At 33.2% G+C, this 15,570-nt stretch overlaps 1 protein-coding gene across 3 annotated transcripts in view; it reads left to right on the forward strand.

The window, feature by feature from the left end:
* The first annotated feature begins 3,170 nt into the window (after positions 1-3,170).
* Positions 3,171-15,570, forward strand: part of BCHE (butyrylcholinesterase) — an 88,384-nt gene continuing 75,984 nt past the window's right edge. For all 3 annotated transcript variants that reach the window (XM_060010006.1, XM_060010007.1, XM_060010008.1), the window contains exons 1-2: positions 3,171-3,275; positions 9,326-10,850. In XM_060010006.1, the coding sequence (XP_059865989.1) occupies positions 9,334-10,850 (1,517 nt within the window). In that variant the 5' untranslated portion in view covers positions 3,171-3,275; positions 9,326-9,333. The remainder of the gene's footprint in view (positions 3,276-9,325; positions 10,851-15,570) is intronic.

The following is a 15,570-nucleotide window of genomic DNA, read 5'->3' on the forward strand; positions in this document are numbered from 1 at the left end:
CTTCCCAAATCAGTCTCACATAGGAGGCTAGTTTAAATATCCCACTCCAGGATTTTCTAAGAGGATCAAGATTGATTTGGTGGCATGCTAATGTAGAATTTTTTTCTGAGAGTAGAACTCCAAGATTAATCAAGTGCTTAAGAGTAAATTTAAGCTTATTCAATAAATTAGATTTTAAACAAAGAAGGGCTCTGCTTCTCTGTCTCTTTTTTCATGTTTAAAAAAATGAGTTTCTCCTTCTTTCTTTTCTCAAGCCCTGAGTAATTTAGTTTCAGAGTTTATTTCCTTACTTTGATTCTTTTGTCTTTGAAAATTGGGCTTGGTACCATATTTCCTCAGAAGCTGTAGCTTGTTATTGATTTTAATTATCTTCTTAGAGTCTAGTGATCTAGACTGTAACCAAATTGTTTGGGCTTATAAACCTCTTTCTAGAACTTTTTACACAAAATACCTATATCCTGGTCTAAATTACACAGGGCTACTTCAGACTCCCTGTCGTTCACTCTCCCCTAACTCCAAGAGATCTTTGTTTTATCATTTACTGATGTTACTGCCTGCAGGCACCTCCAATATTAGGTGTTGCCATACTCTTAAAGAATTCTTTTTGCTAGCAGGGCTGGGCACTTTTAAAATTTGTCAAGAAATCTACCTTTAAATACCTCACCTGCCACATCCAGGTATGAATGTCTAGTCTCTTGGCTCCAGAGACTTGTTCAGATTTATTGTTATTAAGAACATTTTCCCTTTTGCCGGAACTATTGGAAACCTCTTCTTATTCCACAGTCTATTGAGAACCTCATAAAATTGCAAAAACAAACAAACAAAAAAAATCCACATTCTAGGGCTTCCCTGGTGGCGCAGTGGTTAAGAATCCGCCTGCCAATGCAGGGGACGCGGGTTCGAGCCCTGGTCCGGGAAGATCCCACATGCCACGGAGCAACTAAGCCCGTGCGCCACAACTACTGAGCCTGTGTGCCACAGCTACTGAAGCCCACACTCCTAGAGCCTGTGCTCCGCAACAAGAGAAGCCACCGCAGTGAGAAGCCGGCACACTGCAATGAAGAGTAGCCCCCGCTCACCGCAACTAGAGAAAGCCCGTGCACAGCAACAAAGACCCAACACAGCCATAAATTAATTAATTAATTAATTAATTAAAATTAAAAAAAAAAATCCACATTCTACTAGTTAAGTTCAGTTATTCCACTTCTGGGAAAATAAATTAAGAAAACAAGCAAAAGTTGCAAAAATGCCAATTGCAAGTGTTTACATTTAAAAAAATAGAAAATACTTTTATTACCTGTATGATTTTTGGTAAGTTACTAAAACACTTTGTGGATACATTTCCTCAACCATAAAATAGGGATAATAATAGTACTTACTTATAAGATGGGTTTTGAGTTTTAAAAGAGTTAATGTATTCAAAGGCTTAGAACAGTGTTTACAAATAGTAGTGTATGCAAATTATTATTATCATCGTATAAGTAACAAACGATACAACAAATTATTGTATAATTGCAGGATTTGAGAATAAGACCAACCATATGCCAGCACAGAGAACAGTGCAGTGGAACTGTGTTGGAGAGAAGAATTTTGACATTTGGATTAAAAAAAAATCACATATTAAACCAATGAACTCTCTTCCACATGGGCCACCAGAATGACTACATTTCAAACAGAAACACCATCACGTTACTATCCATTGCATGATTGTCAGTGTACCACCTTCGAAAAAATCTTTTTCTCCTTTTAGATAGACCATATACTCTGTAACTTTTGTGTTGCTAGGTTGTCATTACATAAACTATATTCTAAATACAAAATAAATCATTGTGATTGTGAAATTCGTTGTCTAATAAATACCTCCTAAGCAGAAATTTTCCCAGAAAAGATAATTTTAAAAGACCAAAGTGGTTATTATCTTGGAAACAGTTGACATGGAACTACATCAGACAAATCTAGGTTAAAATTCTGATTCCAACCCCTACTAGTGGTAGGATATATATAGCTAAGTTTCTGATCTTCAAAAGCCTTAGTGTCCTCATCTGAAAATGTGATTAATAATATTTATTCATACACTGGAATTCACATTAATTCATATATTTTGTTAGAGTAAAATAAAATAATTTATGTAAACTGTCAATTATAATGACTGGCACAGAGTAGTGTTAATAACAAATGACAGTTCTTACATTTGCATGTTTGAAATTTTAAACACCATGTTTTAAAAATAAAAATTGGGCTTATCAACAATTACATGCCCACTGGTTAGTCCATAGTAAGCCCCAAAATGAGAGATTTAAAAGTGAAAATGATCATTTGAGGGAGATAAAGAATATAACTGCATTGAGAAGTCAGGCATTAAGCAGTTTATAAGTTTTTTTTGTATTTTGTCTTTTCATTTTCCCAAATATCTAAGTCAAAGAAGATAAGGTTGAAAGACATAAGTACATCCTTTCAGCTGACAAATGTGTTTTTCTAAAGTTTAGTGCTGATTGTTTATTGCATTTTATTTTCCTTGTCTCAACCAGAAAATCTGGGGCTTCTCGTTACACTTGACTGCTTGCAGGGTCCCCGATTAGTAAATTATGAACGCTGAGATCTGCATGACTTAAATGAGTGTTGGGGTGTCGGAGCTGGAAGGATGTACATATCAGAGACATTAATTCATTTATATAAGTAGTCTTTTGATTTTCATAGCTTTATCTACAGAGTAATTAGTTTCCTATTTAATCTTTTACAGTCCTTTATAGCTCCATGATTGCCACGGATTGAAGGTACAAAGATTTCAATAACAGCATTTCTTTAAAGCAACATGTATATCTTTAAATCAAAACAAGCATAAGAAAAATGTATATTCCTTAAAGGAGAAAAAAATCTTAAAAGTTCTGGTAGTGTTTAAGAAAACAAACAAAAATAACCTGTGTATTTGCTGTTCAATTTCAGCGTCTGTTAATGAAGCTCTGTGTCTTTTTTTTCTTCACTGTTATCTTGAGTGCTTGCAATCGTAAAGCATGACTCCGGTAATACCTCTGTAAATAAATCACTATTGCATTCATACAATTAGCCTCTGAACAGATGTCAGAAAGTAAAGATTGGCTGCCTCTAGATCAAGTTGCCGCTGCCAACTCTCGCGAGCTTTGTCAGTAACAGTTGATTGTAATGTCAGTGCAGTCCAATTTACAGGCTGGAGCAGAAGCTGCTTACTGCATTTCCCTGAAGTATTATATGATTTCCAATTCCTTGCAAACTTTATCATCTTCGTTGCAGTGAGTCGGGTAAGTTGCTCTGAATTTACATCTTCCTGTTAGAGATGCAAGTTACTGTGAAGCTTGTTCTGTGGGAGGAACGTGATCCCTTCACGTGTTTGCTGTGCCCCTTTGGTGCTCTGTGGGAGACAGTCATTACAAATGGGACAGATAAAGTAAGGGAGCAGCCACATGCATCAAATCTTCCGATTGATTATTCAGGGAACGCAGACTGTGGCCATTTAACTGCTAAGGAAATAATGAATTTATTCAACTTTGTATAAAGGACCGTAGCACTTGTGGAATCACTGTAATATATGTTCCTAATGCACCCTCAAAGGGAAAACACTTTATGCTGTGTTTTACCCTTAAATGCACTGTTTAGTGAATTTTTCCTTAAAAGAGTAACAAGTGTTTTTTGACCAGTATTACTCTCTAGTTTTTTCTTTTTCTAAAGTTTTTTCTTTTTCTAAAGTGGTTTGAAATGAATAGTTATTGTCTGGCTCTACAGGGTACTTAACATTTTGCCATCTGAAACTTTAACAATATCAATTGGCAAAGGAAAAGTCTAAGTTTCTTTTCTCTAAAAGGAAAAAAGCTATTTCCCAATTTGATTTACAAACTTTTGTCCCATTTGCCCTGTTTGTTCTCTTTCTTTTAATATGTGTGTTTATAGCAAAATATTTTACCATTGCTATTATTTTATTATTATGGAAATAATAAGCAAATATAGACTTTCTGCTCATCCTGTGATTTTGTAACTCTACCTTTATTTTGATATCAGTTCTTGTTTAACCAGAGGATTAAGCATTGAGTATAAAATATATGAATGATTAAAAGTAAACTGAAATGTGAGCAAAATTATTTCATTATTTATGATTTCTATTTGTAATTAAAAAAATTAAAGTTATCTCTTCCAAATTTTTATGAAGATATTGCACGATAATAAACTCAATTAGGAGTTACTGTCACTAGGCTGTGTAATGCTTCCATAATATAAGCTATCTCATATCTATGATAAATATTACATTTCACTTATATAAATAGTTACTTTGTTTAAGGATAAGCATGAGCTTTTAAAGAGTGACTTTTACTTTAAATGACATGTTTAGAATTCTCTGTGTATTTGAAATAACGTGACCTTTTGGAAGCAAATTAAATTTCTAATTGGATTTGCAAAGTTCTGTTTTATTCTCCTAGACCTGTTGTTGTTGTTCGTTTTTAATGTCCTGCTTCTTTAATTGTAAGAAAATATTTGGGATCTACTCCACATTTCAGGTTTTAGAATATAAGCTAATAATATAATATAATAATAACAATATATAAGCTAATAATAATAAGCTAATAATGTCTTAGCAAATGATATCTTAGTTACAAATTTAGTTTGTGCTTTGATTTATTTCTTGGTAACAATTAATAATATATACTTAAATTGTATGCTGTCTTCATTTTAATGCTTTCATGCCAAAATCTGCTCATTCTTATCAAAACTAAACTGTTTCAAACATTGGAAAATTATAATTGGATAGATGTTAAGAACAGATTGAACTTTCAAAGAAGACCCAAGCTATCTCTCTAATTTTAAATGTTCAAATTGTTCACACAATGAAAAGTTTGTGGATGTTCTTCCTGATTGAGGACAGTTACAGATCTGTTTCTCATACCTAATATAGTGTCTTCTATGTATACACATCCTTTTAGTGCCTACTGGGTATCTGAAGGATCCCTGAAAGACAGTGGTATAGTCTATTTATAAACAGACTTCCTCAGTTCCCCACTTCACTTAGCCTACAACAAAACAAGCTCTTTAGGTTTGGTATAAAGGCTCAGTTGTTTTAATTGAACTAAATACATTTTAGTGGCACTTGTTCTAGATCATATTTTCTAGATGGCTCTTTCCACAACATTTTAACAGTCTACTTTTATACAGAAATATATATTCTAATGAAACTTTTTAAAAGACAGGAAAATTACATTCAGAGAAACTATTATCAATTTTTGCATGACCATGATTTAAGAAGTCCTTGACTGGCCAATTATTTTGAAAATTTGGTTGATATCCAATTATGGCAAATATATGGCAAATAAATAGCTCTTTATATCAATAATTTGATTGCACCCATATTATATAGCATAACCTTATATATTTTAGAAATCAGTCAAGGAATTTTGATGCTTTCAAAATTGAATTAAGAATGCAAAAAGAAGGAAATTATTTTTTACCTTTTTTTAATTAAAATTTTTTTTTTAAAGTTTAGAATATTTTCCCAAAATTGCCAGTAGATTTTGATATCCTGGAGCATTTGATAAACTTGGAACACTATAGTATCAATTGTCTTTCAGGTTTTTCTCTCTTCCCACTCCCATCCATTCTCTTTTGCAATTCCAAACAAAACCTCCTTCCTTTAATCAAATATTAAAGATTATTACAATAAGTTAATTGATCTAAATTCAGATATTTAGTTGTCCTTGGTATAAAACTTTACCCCGTTCTTTATGATAAACATGTTATGTGTTCTTAGAGTTTAAATTATTTAATGTGCCAGTAGTCAATTTGCACCAGAAAGTATAGGAGGAAATAAATGAAATTTTATTGAAATTTTATTTGAATATTTTAATTATTAGTAAAGACTTATTACTTAGAGTAATAACATTTCTTAGTCTCCTTTATTTGTCTCTCTTTTGATTGTTTAATCATGTGATAGCATATATTAAAAACATAAACATCTCTTAATGGTAAAACCACAGTGCAACATGTGAGACTAGAGAATAACAGGTTATGAAAAGAACAAAATAATGCTTACTTAAATAAAGTACTGCAGCTAAATATAAAAAAAAACTAGCCTATGCTAACAATGAGTATGCGAACATAAGCATATTTTCCTATTAAAACCTATATTTAATAATATGGTGTATCATACACTATAACAGGTACCATGAAAGTGAATTGGAATTATATTGCCATTCTTGCAATAAACAAAGGCTTACAATGATTTTGTGAATGTTACTAATTACATTATTTACAATTACAAGGTGTAAGTACTTGTATTACTAATATCAAGATGATGACTCACAGATATCATTGTTGAAAAAGCAAGATTATTATTCATATAAATCATATTATATAACATTAAGTTCTACTCAGCACAAAATATAAATAAAAACATACAAGAAGTAGTAGTATAGGGCTTCCCTGGTGGCGCAGTGGTTGAGAGTCCGCCTGCCGATGCAGGGGACACAGGTTCGTGCCCCGGTCCAGGAGGAGCCCACATGCCAAGGAGCGGCTGGGCCTGTGAGCCATGGCTGCTGAGCCTGCGCGTCTGGAGCCTGTTGCTCCGCAACGGGAGAGGCCACAACAGTGAGAGGCCCGTGTACCGCACACACACACACACACACAAAAGTAGTAGTATAAATCAAACTAAATGACATGGGGATGATAGTACAACCTTTTAGATGTTATAGCAGCCTTTCATAACACATGCAATGAAAATTATTATATTTATTAATTACATACAAAACCAAAATTTTGGTAGTAATTTTATATTTGCTATGCAATAAAATTAATAAACAATAGAATGAAAGTTTGAAAATTGTCAGAAAGCAAAAATTATTAGGATTTGTTTTATGGTTTAAAAGACAAAAAAAGATTTATATAAAACCAAAAAAAAAATGATTGTCTTTATTAGACTCAGAAGACATTGATTGAGCTAGGCCAAAGGCAGGAATGAGTCCAACCAAAGATGCTGCAATTTATCTGTTGAAATGCAGCTTAGAATAAACCAGCTTTGTATCTTAATTCCTTTTCCTTTCTAAAGCAAGATTTTAAAAATGAAAAAAAAAAATCTATCACAGCACTTTGCTTTCTTCCAAATGCTCTCCTCCATTTATTTAAAAGAAATGTCTTAGGAATTATCAGAAGGAAGAAAAAAAAACACACAACTGTGGTATGTGGTAGCAGTGTCTCTAAAACTCCTAACTCTCAGAAATATAAAATTTTATTAGTAAGTGTCAACTTTACAGGAAACTTTACATTATTATGACATTTTATTTACTTATTATTTTTAGAAGATAAATTGCATTTTGTTATGATTATAATAAAGCTAAATTTTATAATAGTATATGCATAGTGTTAAAATATTGTATACTTCAATAATATATATTTATTGGTATTAGCACAAATTCAGTTGTATCAACATTGAGAGCATAAAAATTGATCTCATGGCTTGATTTTTTTAAACCTTATAACAATCATCATGTATAAATATATATGTATATATGCATAAACATATGGACATCAGTAGAATTAGATATAAATATATAGATATAGACACAGCCATAAACAGAAAAAGATAGAGGCAGAAATAGAGACAGAGATAGAGGTATAGATGGAGATATATCTATAAATACTAGACACTGAACAAAATAGTATACACAATGGACTAGTTTATTCAGATATTTTGGGGGATCAAAAAATACTTGTTGATCACTAGCTGTCCTATGAGCAGTGGTGAATGAGGCTGATTACAGTGAGGATTGTAGATCTGAGACACTTATTACCATAGATAGTGCCTTAATCTCTGCCTTCCAAGACAATGTAATTTAAAAAGTAGAATAAAAAGACTATTACAAATTCTCAGTGCTCACAGGATTAGCTTCTTGGACATATAGGTTGGACTTATTATTACACTATCAAAACATCATAAAAATATTTTGTACATGTATGGACCTTTGCTATTGTTATGTGGATGAGAATCAGTGTTTGTATTTGACAGTTTTAATCAGATTTTCTTTTTTCTTTCAGTTATATAAAGATGTTAGTTCTTTCAAATGATATCTGCATTACATTTTTCTGTCCCTCTTTGCCACTTGGAGTTTCAGAATCTGATTTAAATTTTTTTTTATTTAAAAGAAACTCAAGTATGCATTATGAATTTTTAATGAAAATTTGATTTCCCCAAATGTTCTCTTCATATCACTAATAAGTATTATTTAATAAAACGCCAAATAGTTATGATTTTATAGGTCTCAAAGATTACTTTTGCTTCTCCCACTTTTCCCAGTAATTTCTCAGTTTAATCCTCTTATTTCACTCATCGTGTCTACTATCAAAATACGAGTAAATCTGACCATGCTAACACATTTAACCTCCCTAGTTGCACATGCTTTAATCAATTAACAAATTAACAGGCATGCGTTGAGTAATCCCTGAGTGTAAAATTTCTTCTAAGTCAGTTTCTTCTCCCACATCTAATGTTATCCATTGACAATATAATTCAGATAGAAAAGCCCTTCGTGGTTATTCAGTTTCAGAGGAATTGGTATATATCCAGTCTTCCCTTTCCAGTTTTTCCCGTAGGCCTTTACAGTGGTAGCAGATTTGTTAGTTTTCACAATTTGTAGGAAAAATGGCAACTACTGTATTTTTTTGTTACTTCACATTCTGTGAATTGCTTGTCCAAATTCTCTTCTAACCACAGGGTACAATTATATAGAGGAAGAAAACACTAGGCTAAAGGGACCACAGACAGGACCATGCAAACAGAAAAAGGCAGTAATAGAAGTCTGAGGATCCTTAAAGGTTCTTAACCTACTGTCAAGAGCCAGCCAGCCATGATTAGAACTGTATATATTTCAGAGAATATATAAGCTTGTATTTCCTCTTCTAACTATGGTCGAAATTTAATCTATTATATCTATCATTAAGTAGACTACCATTTAATGCCACCTTTGGTGGTGCTGTGTATGGTAAAGAAGTATATATATATATATATATACTAATGCCTTGGACAAATTTCCTCCTTAAAAAACGACATCTTTCTTACAGAGGTTTGAAAATGAATCTTTCCAAATTGAACTAATTTCTCCTTTTCCATTTCACTCATTTATTTCTCAATTGAAAACTGAAATATCTCCAACCGTTTTCTATGTTTTTTTATGTGTCTTTATAGCAGTAATAGATTTATTAGTTTTCATAATTTATGGGATTGATAAGAACTACTAAATTTTAGTTAATTATCATCAATAAAATATAATACTAGATGCATGAGGCTGTTAAAACTTCCCACTTATCTCTCTTGCAGAAACCAATATGCAGAGCAAGGGTACAATCATATACATCAGATTTCTCTTGCGGTTTCTTCTGCTCTGGGTGCTCTTTGGGAAGTCACACACTGAAGAAGATGTCATAATTACCACCAAGAATGGAAAAGTCAGAGGGATGAACTTGCCAGTTCTTGGTGGCACAGTAACAGCCTTTCTTGGAATCCCCTATGCACAGCCACCTCTTGGTAGACTTCGATTCAAAAAGCCACAGTCCTTGACCAAGTGGCCCAATATTTGGAATGCCACAAAATATGCAAATTCTTGCTATCAGAACACAGATCAAAGTTTCCCAGGCTTCCTTGGATCAGAGATGTGGAACCCAAACACTGACCTCAGTGAAGACTGTTTATATCTGAATGTGTGGATTCCAGCACCTAAACCAAAAAATGCTACTGTAATGATATGGATCTATGGTGGTGGTTTTCAGACTGGGACATCATCTTTGCATGTTTATGATGGCAAGTTTCTGGCACGGGCTGAAAGAGTTATTGTGGTTTCAATGAACTATAGGGTGGGTGCCCTAGGATTCTTAGCTTTACCGGGAAATCCTGAGGCGCCAGGAAACACGGGCTTATTTGATCAACAGATGGCCCTTCAGTGGGTCCAAAAAAATATAGCAGCCTTTGGTGGAAATCCTAAGAGTGTAACTCTCTTTGGAGAAAGTGCAGGAGCAGCTTCAGTTAGCCTTCATTTACTTTCTCCTAGAAGCCACCCATTGTTTACCAGAGCCATTCTGCAAAGTGGATCCTCTAATTCCCCTTGGGTAGTGACATCTCTTTATGAAGCTAGGAACAGAACATTAACTTTAGCTAAATTTATTGGTTGCTCTAGAGAAAATGAGACTGAGATAATCAAATGTCTTCGAAATAAAGATCCGCAGGAAATTCTTCTGAATGAAGTATTTGTTGTCCCTTATGGTACGCTCTTGTCAGTAAACTTTGGTCCAACTGTGGATGGTGATTTTCTCACTGACATGCCAGACACACTACTCCAACTTGGACAGTTCAAAAAAACCCAGATCTTGGTGGGTGTTAACAAAGATGAAGGGACAGCATTTTTAGTATACGGTGCTCCTGGTTTCAGCAAAGATAACAATAGTATTATAACTAGAAAAGAATTTCAAGAAGGTTTAAAAATATTTTTTCCGGGATTGAGTGAATTTGGAAAGGAATCGATCCTTTTCCACTACATGGACTGGTTAGATGATCAGAGAGCTGAAAACTACCGTGAGGCCTTGGATGATGTTGTTGGGGATTATAATATCATATGCCCTGCCTTGGAGTTCACCAAAAAGTTCTCAGATATGGGAAACAATGCCTTTTTCTACTATTTTGAACACCGATCCTCCAAACTCCCTTGGCCAGAATGGATGGGAGTGATGCATGGTTATGAGATTGAATTTGTCTTTGGTTTACCTCTGGAAAGAAGAGTTAATTACACAAAAGCTGAGGAAATTTTGAGTAGATCCATTATGAAACGCTGGGCAAATTTTGCAAAATATGGGTAAGTGCCAATTTTTATAGTTGTTCTTGTTTGGCTTTGTTTTGTTTTGCTTAACTTTTCTTGGTCTCCAGTGTAGACTTCATTAAAGGTACAGAAACATTTTGATTATTTATTCTCTTCATGCCTTAAGCTGGTTTTGTTTTTTATTATGTACTGCATTTCAGTTCCTTGCATCAGAGTGCTTAAGAGAAATAATCAAAGAACTTTTATGAAAAATATTTTCTGATTTCATTTCCAAAGTACTTCAAAGTACTTTAACAATGTTCAGCAAAGTTTGTACGGAAATAGATGTTTACCTTGAGAACTAAAATTACTGTGACATGTTATTAAGCCTGAAAGTTTATAGTGTTCACAGGTTTAAGAAAGATTAGGAATATCTCTCTTTTTCTCATGCTCTTAAGCACTAGTACATTGTTACCTGATACACAAAGAAATACATCCCTGCTCAGGAAAATCAAAGGGCAAGATGGTGATAGGGTTGGCCCTCAGATTATTCAAAATACAGAATTTGCCATTTTATCAACGTTTTTTATTCCCTAATATGTTTGTTCAGAGCTTTTAGGTAACCTGTGTTGAGCGAGAGCTACAACAAGCTACATCTTGTTCAGCTAAGCTGTTTTACAATTGAGTAGTCATATGGATGACATTACATAATCAGAGATGTTACAAAAGAACATATTTTCCCTCGTATTTTATAAATATTGTGATAGTATGTCTTCAATAATCAGAGGAAAATAATCTCTTTTAATATATATTCTATTTTTTTAATACTTTGTGTGTGTAAAAAATAAGTTTTTTTTTTTTTTTACTGTTTGTAACCCCAAATTGAATTTTATACATTGGAATAATTTGTATCAATGAGAATAATAAAAGAATAGAAATTTGGGCATCGCTTTTTTTGAAAAGTGCTTACAGAAACTCATAATCTGATTGATGCATTAATCCAATTTGTCATCCTGTGTTTTACAATTGAAAAGAATGTTGAGAATGATTTTGCTTTCTGGTTTTCTTCTCCATCCTCCATTTGGAATTCATTGTACTCCATGTTACTGTATGTATCTCTCTACAAAGTACTTGTATGATATAATTCATCTCAAAATTTTTGATACTTATTTACTGTGTATAAAACTAAAACTCTTCCATGTGGCATTAAGAGGCTTCTATAATCTTGTTGCAACCCGTACTCCCCAACACCTTGTTGCTTGGTAGATGAATTACCTCATGAATACCAAAGATTTCAAGCTTAACTACACCTTAGAGCCTTGTTCTTGCTATGTGCCCTGCTTAGAACATTTACCTCTCTCCTTTTTAATGACACAAGTCCTACTATTTTGTTAAAGTTTTGACTGACTACATGTTTCATACAATGTATATTTAATTCCTAGAGTTGTAGTTCCTCCAGACTTCTTTTTCACTCTTACAGAAGCCACTGACTGTCACGTGTCTAAATCCTATCTTTCATTGTATTCTGAACCTCCTAAACTAGACTAAGAACTAACTTCTTGAAAGAGAACCTGTGGTTTTATTGGATACTCATTAAAGTACTGACATTATGGGTAAAAAATTTCTTTTTCAAGATATGTAGGCTATTATATTATCTGTTATTATATTATCTGTAGCTGTGCAATATCTTACACCTTCTCAACATCAGTCTAAATTTCTGCTTAAGAAGGATCATCTTATTTCTAGAGCTGCATTAGAATTATGTATATTTCATTCTGTTCTCTCCCTCAAGGTTCTATCCATATTAAATCATCTGAATATACTTTTAATTCTTTCTGGCAATTCTAGAGATTATAAATAACTTAAGGGGAATATTAAGGGAATTTAAGGGAAATATCAATATTTCTGCAAATTATTGACGCCTGTAAATTTTTAAAGGACTTCATACTTTGCATGTTTAAATCATCAAGAAATTTATATTTTCTTATTTCACAATTGGGAACACTGAGAACCAGATGTGGTAAAGGTCATATTTATGGTACACAGATAGCAACAGGTCAAAGAAGAGAATATTTGACAATTAATAGAATAATAGATTGTTTAATCCTAATCTCCTTCTATGATTAGCATATTTTAATGGGAAATAAATAAAGGTTGACACATTTTAATTATAATGATAAATTCATATAAACAAGATTATAAACCATAAAAATTAAACTTTTTTAAGAAGTTCAGCCATAACAAGATGTCATTTCAGTCGGTGCGTTTCTTTAGAGCCCATGTTTGCACAGTTGAACAGATAATAGCATGTCATTTGTGTTGAGATTTGACTTGATGGCAAACATAATTTTAATCTCCTGCTGTGCACTATCTGTTTTCAAAGTATACCTATGAATAAATACAGAAATTTAGAATGATTAAATAAACTCCATGGAAACAAAGTTGGTTTAAGTGTTAGGTTTGGAAATCCACCCATATTTATTTGACTACAAACATGATGTTTGATGTTCTCTTCCCAGAGAGATTCTCCCCCTTGGTTCCCCTCTACTCCCCATACCGGGGACATTTAACAATGTCTGGAGTTGGGATGCTACTAGCAAGGTAGAGGCTAGGGGTGCTGCTAAACATCTTAAAATGCACACAACAGCCCCCCACAACAGCGAATTATTCATTCCAAAGGTCAGTAATGCCAAGACTGGGAAACTGCAGGATTTTACTTCCATATAACCCCAAAATGACACATCAAGAAAGTAAAAAAGTAGAACTGAGCATTGTAATAATCATCCAGGAAAATGAGTTTTCCAGTTCGTGGTTCATAAAATGTTTTAATGAATTATTCTCCTTAAATAGTAAGTTTAGTATATATTGTATTTCTCATTAGGATTAAGTTCAAAATAATTTTGAATTTTTCTTTGTGATATTTTATTTTGCCAGTGGGTTGTTTAGTAGTCTATTGTTTAACTTCCAGCTATTTGGGTAATTTCTAGATATCTTGTTGTGGATTTCTAATTGAATTCAGTTCTAGTAAGAGACTATATTCTATAAGATTTTTCCCTTTGAAATATATTGAGAATTATTTTATGACCCAGCATATGATCTTTATGGGTGATTATTTTATGTGCTCTTGAAAAGAATGTGTGTTCTTCAATTATTTGGTATGGTGTGTTCTGTAAATTAATTAGTTCATGGTTGCTCAGGTCTTCTAATAGTCTTACTAATATTTTTTGCCTACTTGTTTTAAATACTGAGAGAAGGGTATTAACATCTTGGACTATAACTATGGTATTATTTATTTCTCCATTTAGTTCTGCTAATTCTCCTTATAATATTTTAAATCTATACTATTAATTCCATGTACTTTTAGGATTATGTAGTCCTGATTAATTGGCTGTTTTATCATTATGAAATGTCTCTGTCCTGTAGTTGACTTTGCCTAATATTAAGATAGATACATCAAGTTTCCCCATGCTTACATTTGTATAATATATTTTGTTCCATCCTTTTACTCGAACCCAACTATTTAAAAACAAACAAAAAAAACCCCTTTCTTACAGTTGGTGTGATTAACCTATTTGATATTTAATGTAATTGTCAATATGTTTTTGTTTAAATCTACCACCTTGCTATTATTTTTTTCTCTTTTTTTTGGAATTTTATTTTATTTATTTTTTTATACAGCAGGTTCTTATTAGTCATCAATTTTATACTCATCAGTCTATACATGTCAATCCCAATCGCCTAATTCATCACACCACCATTCCAAACCCCCTTCCGCTTTCCCCCCTTGGTGTCCATACATTTGTTCTCAACATCTGTGTCTCAATTTCTGCCCTGCAAACTGGTTCATCTGTACCATTTTGCTAGGTTCCACATATATGCGTTAATATACGATATTGGTTTTTCTCTTTCTGACTTACTTCACTCTATATGACAGTCTCTAGATCCATCCACGTCTCAACAAATGACCCAATTTTGTTCCTTTTTATGGCCAAGTAATATTCCATTGTATATATGCACCACATCTTCTTTATCCATTCATCTGTTGATGGGCATTTAGGTTGCTTCCATGAGCTGGCTATTGTAAATAGTGCTGCAATGAACATTGGCGTGCATGTGTCTTTTTGAATTATGGTTTTCTCTGGGTATATGCCCAGTAGTGGGATTGCTGGATCATATGGTAATTCTATTAGATTTTTAAGGAAACTCCATACTGTTCTTCATAATGGCTGTATCAATTTACATTCCCACCAGCAGTGCAAGAGGGTTCCCTTTTCTCCACACCCTCTCCAGCATCTGTTGTTTGTAGATTTTCTGTTGATGCCCATTCTATCTGGTGTGAGGTGATACCTCATTGTAGTTTTGATTTGCATTTCTCTAATAATTAGTGATGCTGAGAAGCTTTTCATGTGCTTCTTGGCAATCTGTATGTCTTCTTTGGAGAAATGTCTGTTTAGGTCTTCTGCCCATTTTTGGATTGGGTTGTTTGTTTTTTTTAAATATTGAGCTGCATGAGCTGTTTCTGTATTTTGGAGATTAATCTTTTGTCCATTGCTTCATTTGCAAATATTTTGTCCCATTCTGAGGGTTGTCTTTTCATCTTGTTTATGGTTTCCTTTGCTGTGCAAAAGCTTTGAAGTTTCATTAGGTCCCATTTGTTTATTTTGGTTTTTATTTCCATTACTCTAGGAGGTGGATCAAAAAAGACCTTGCTGTGATTTATGTCAAAGAGTGTTCTTCCTATGTTTTCCTCTAAGAGTTTGATAATGTCTGGCCTTAT

This window comes from Delphinus delphis, chromosome 4 (assembly GCF_949987515.2).
Source record: "Delphinus delphis chromosome 4, mDelDel1.2, whole genome shotgun sequence".
In the NCBI taxonomy this organism is placed as follows: Eukaryota; Metazoa; Chordata; class Mammalia; order Artiodactyla; family Delphinidae; genus Delphinus; species Delphinus delphis.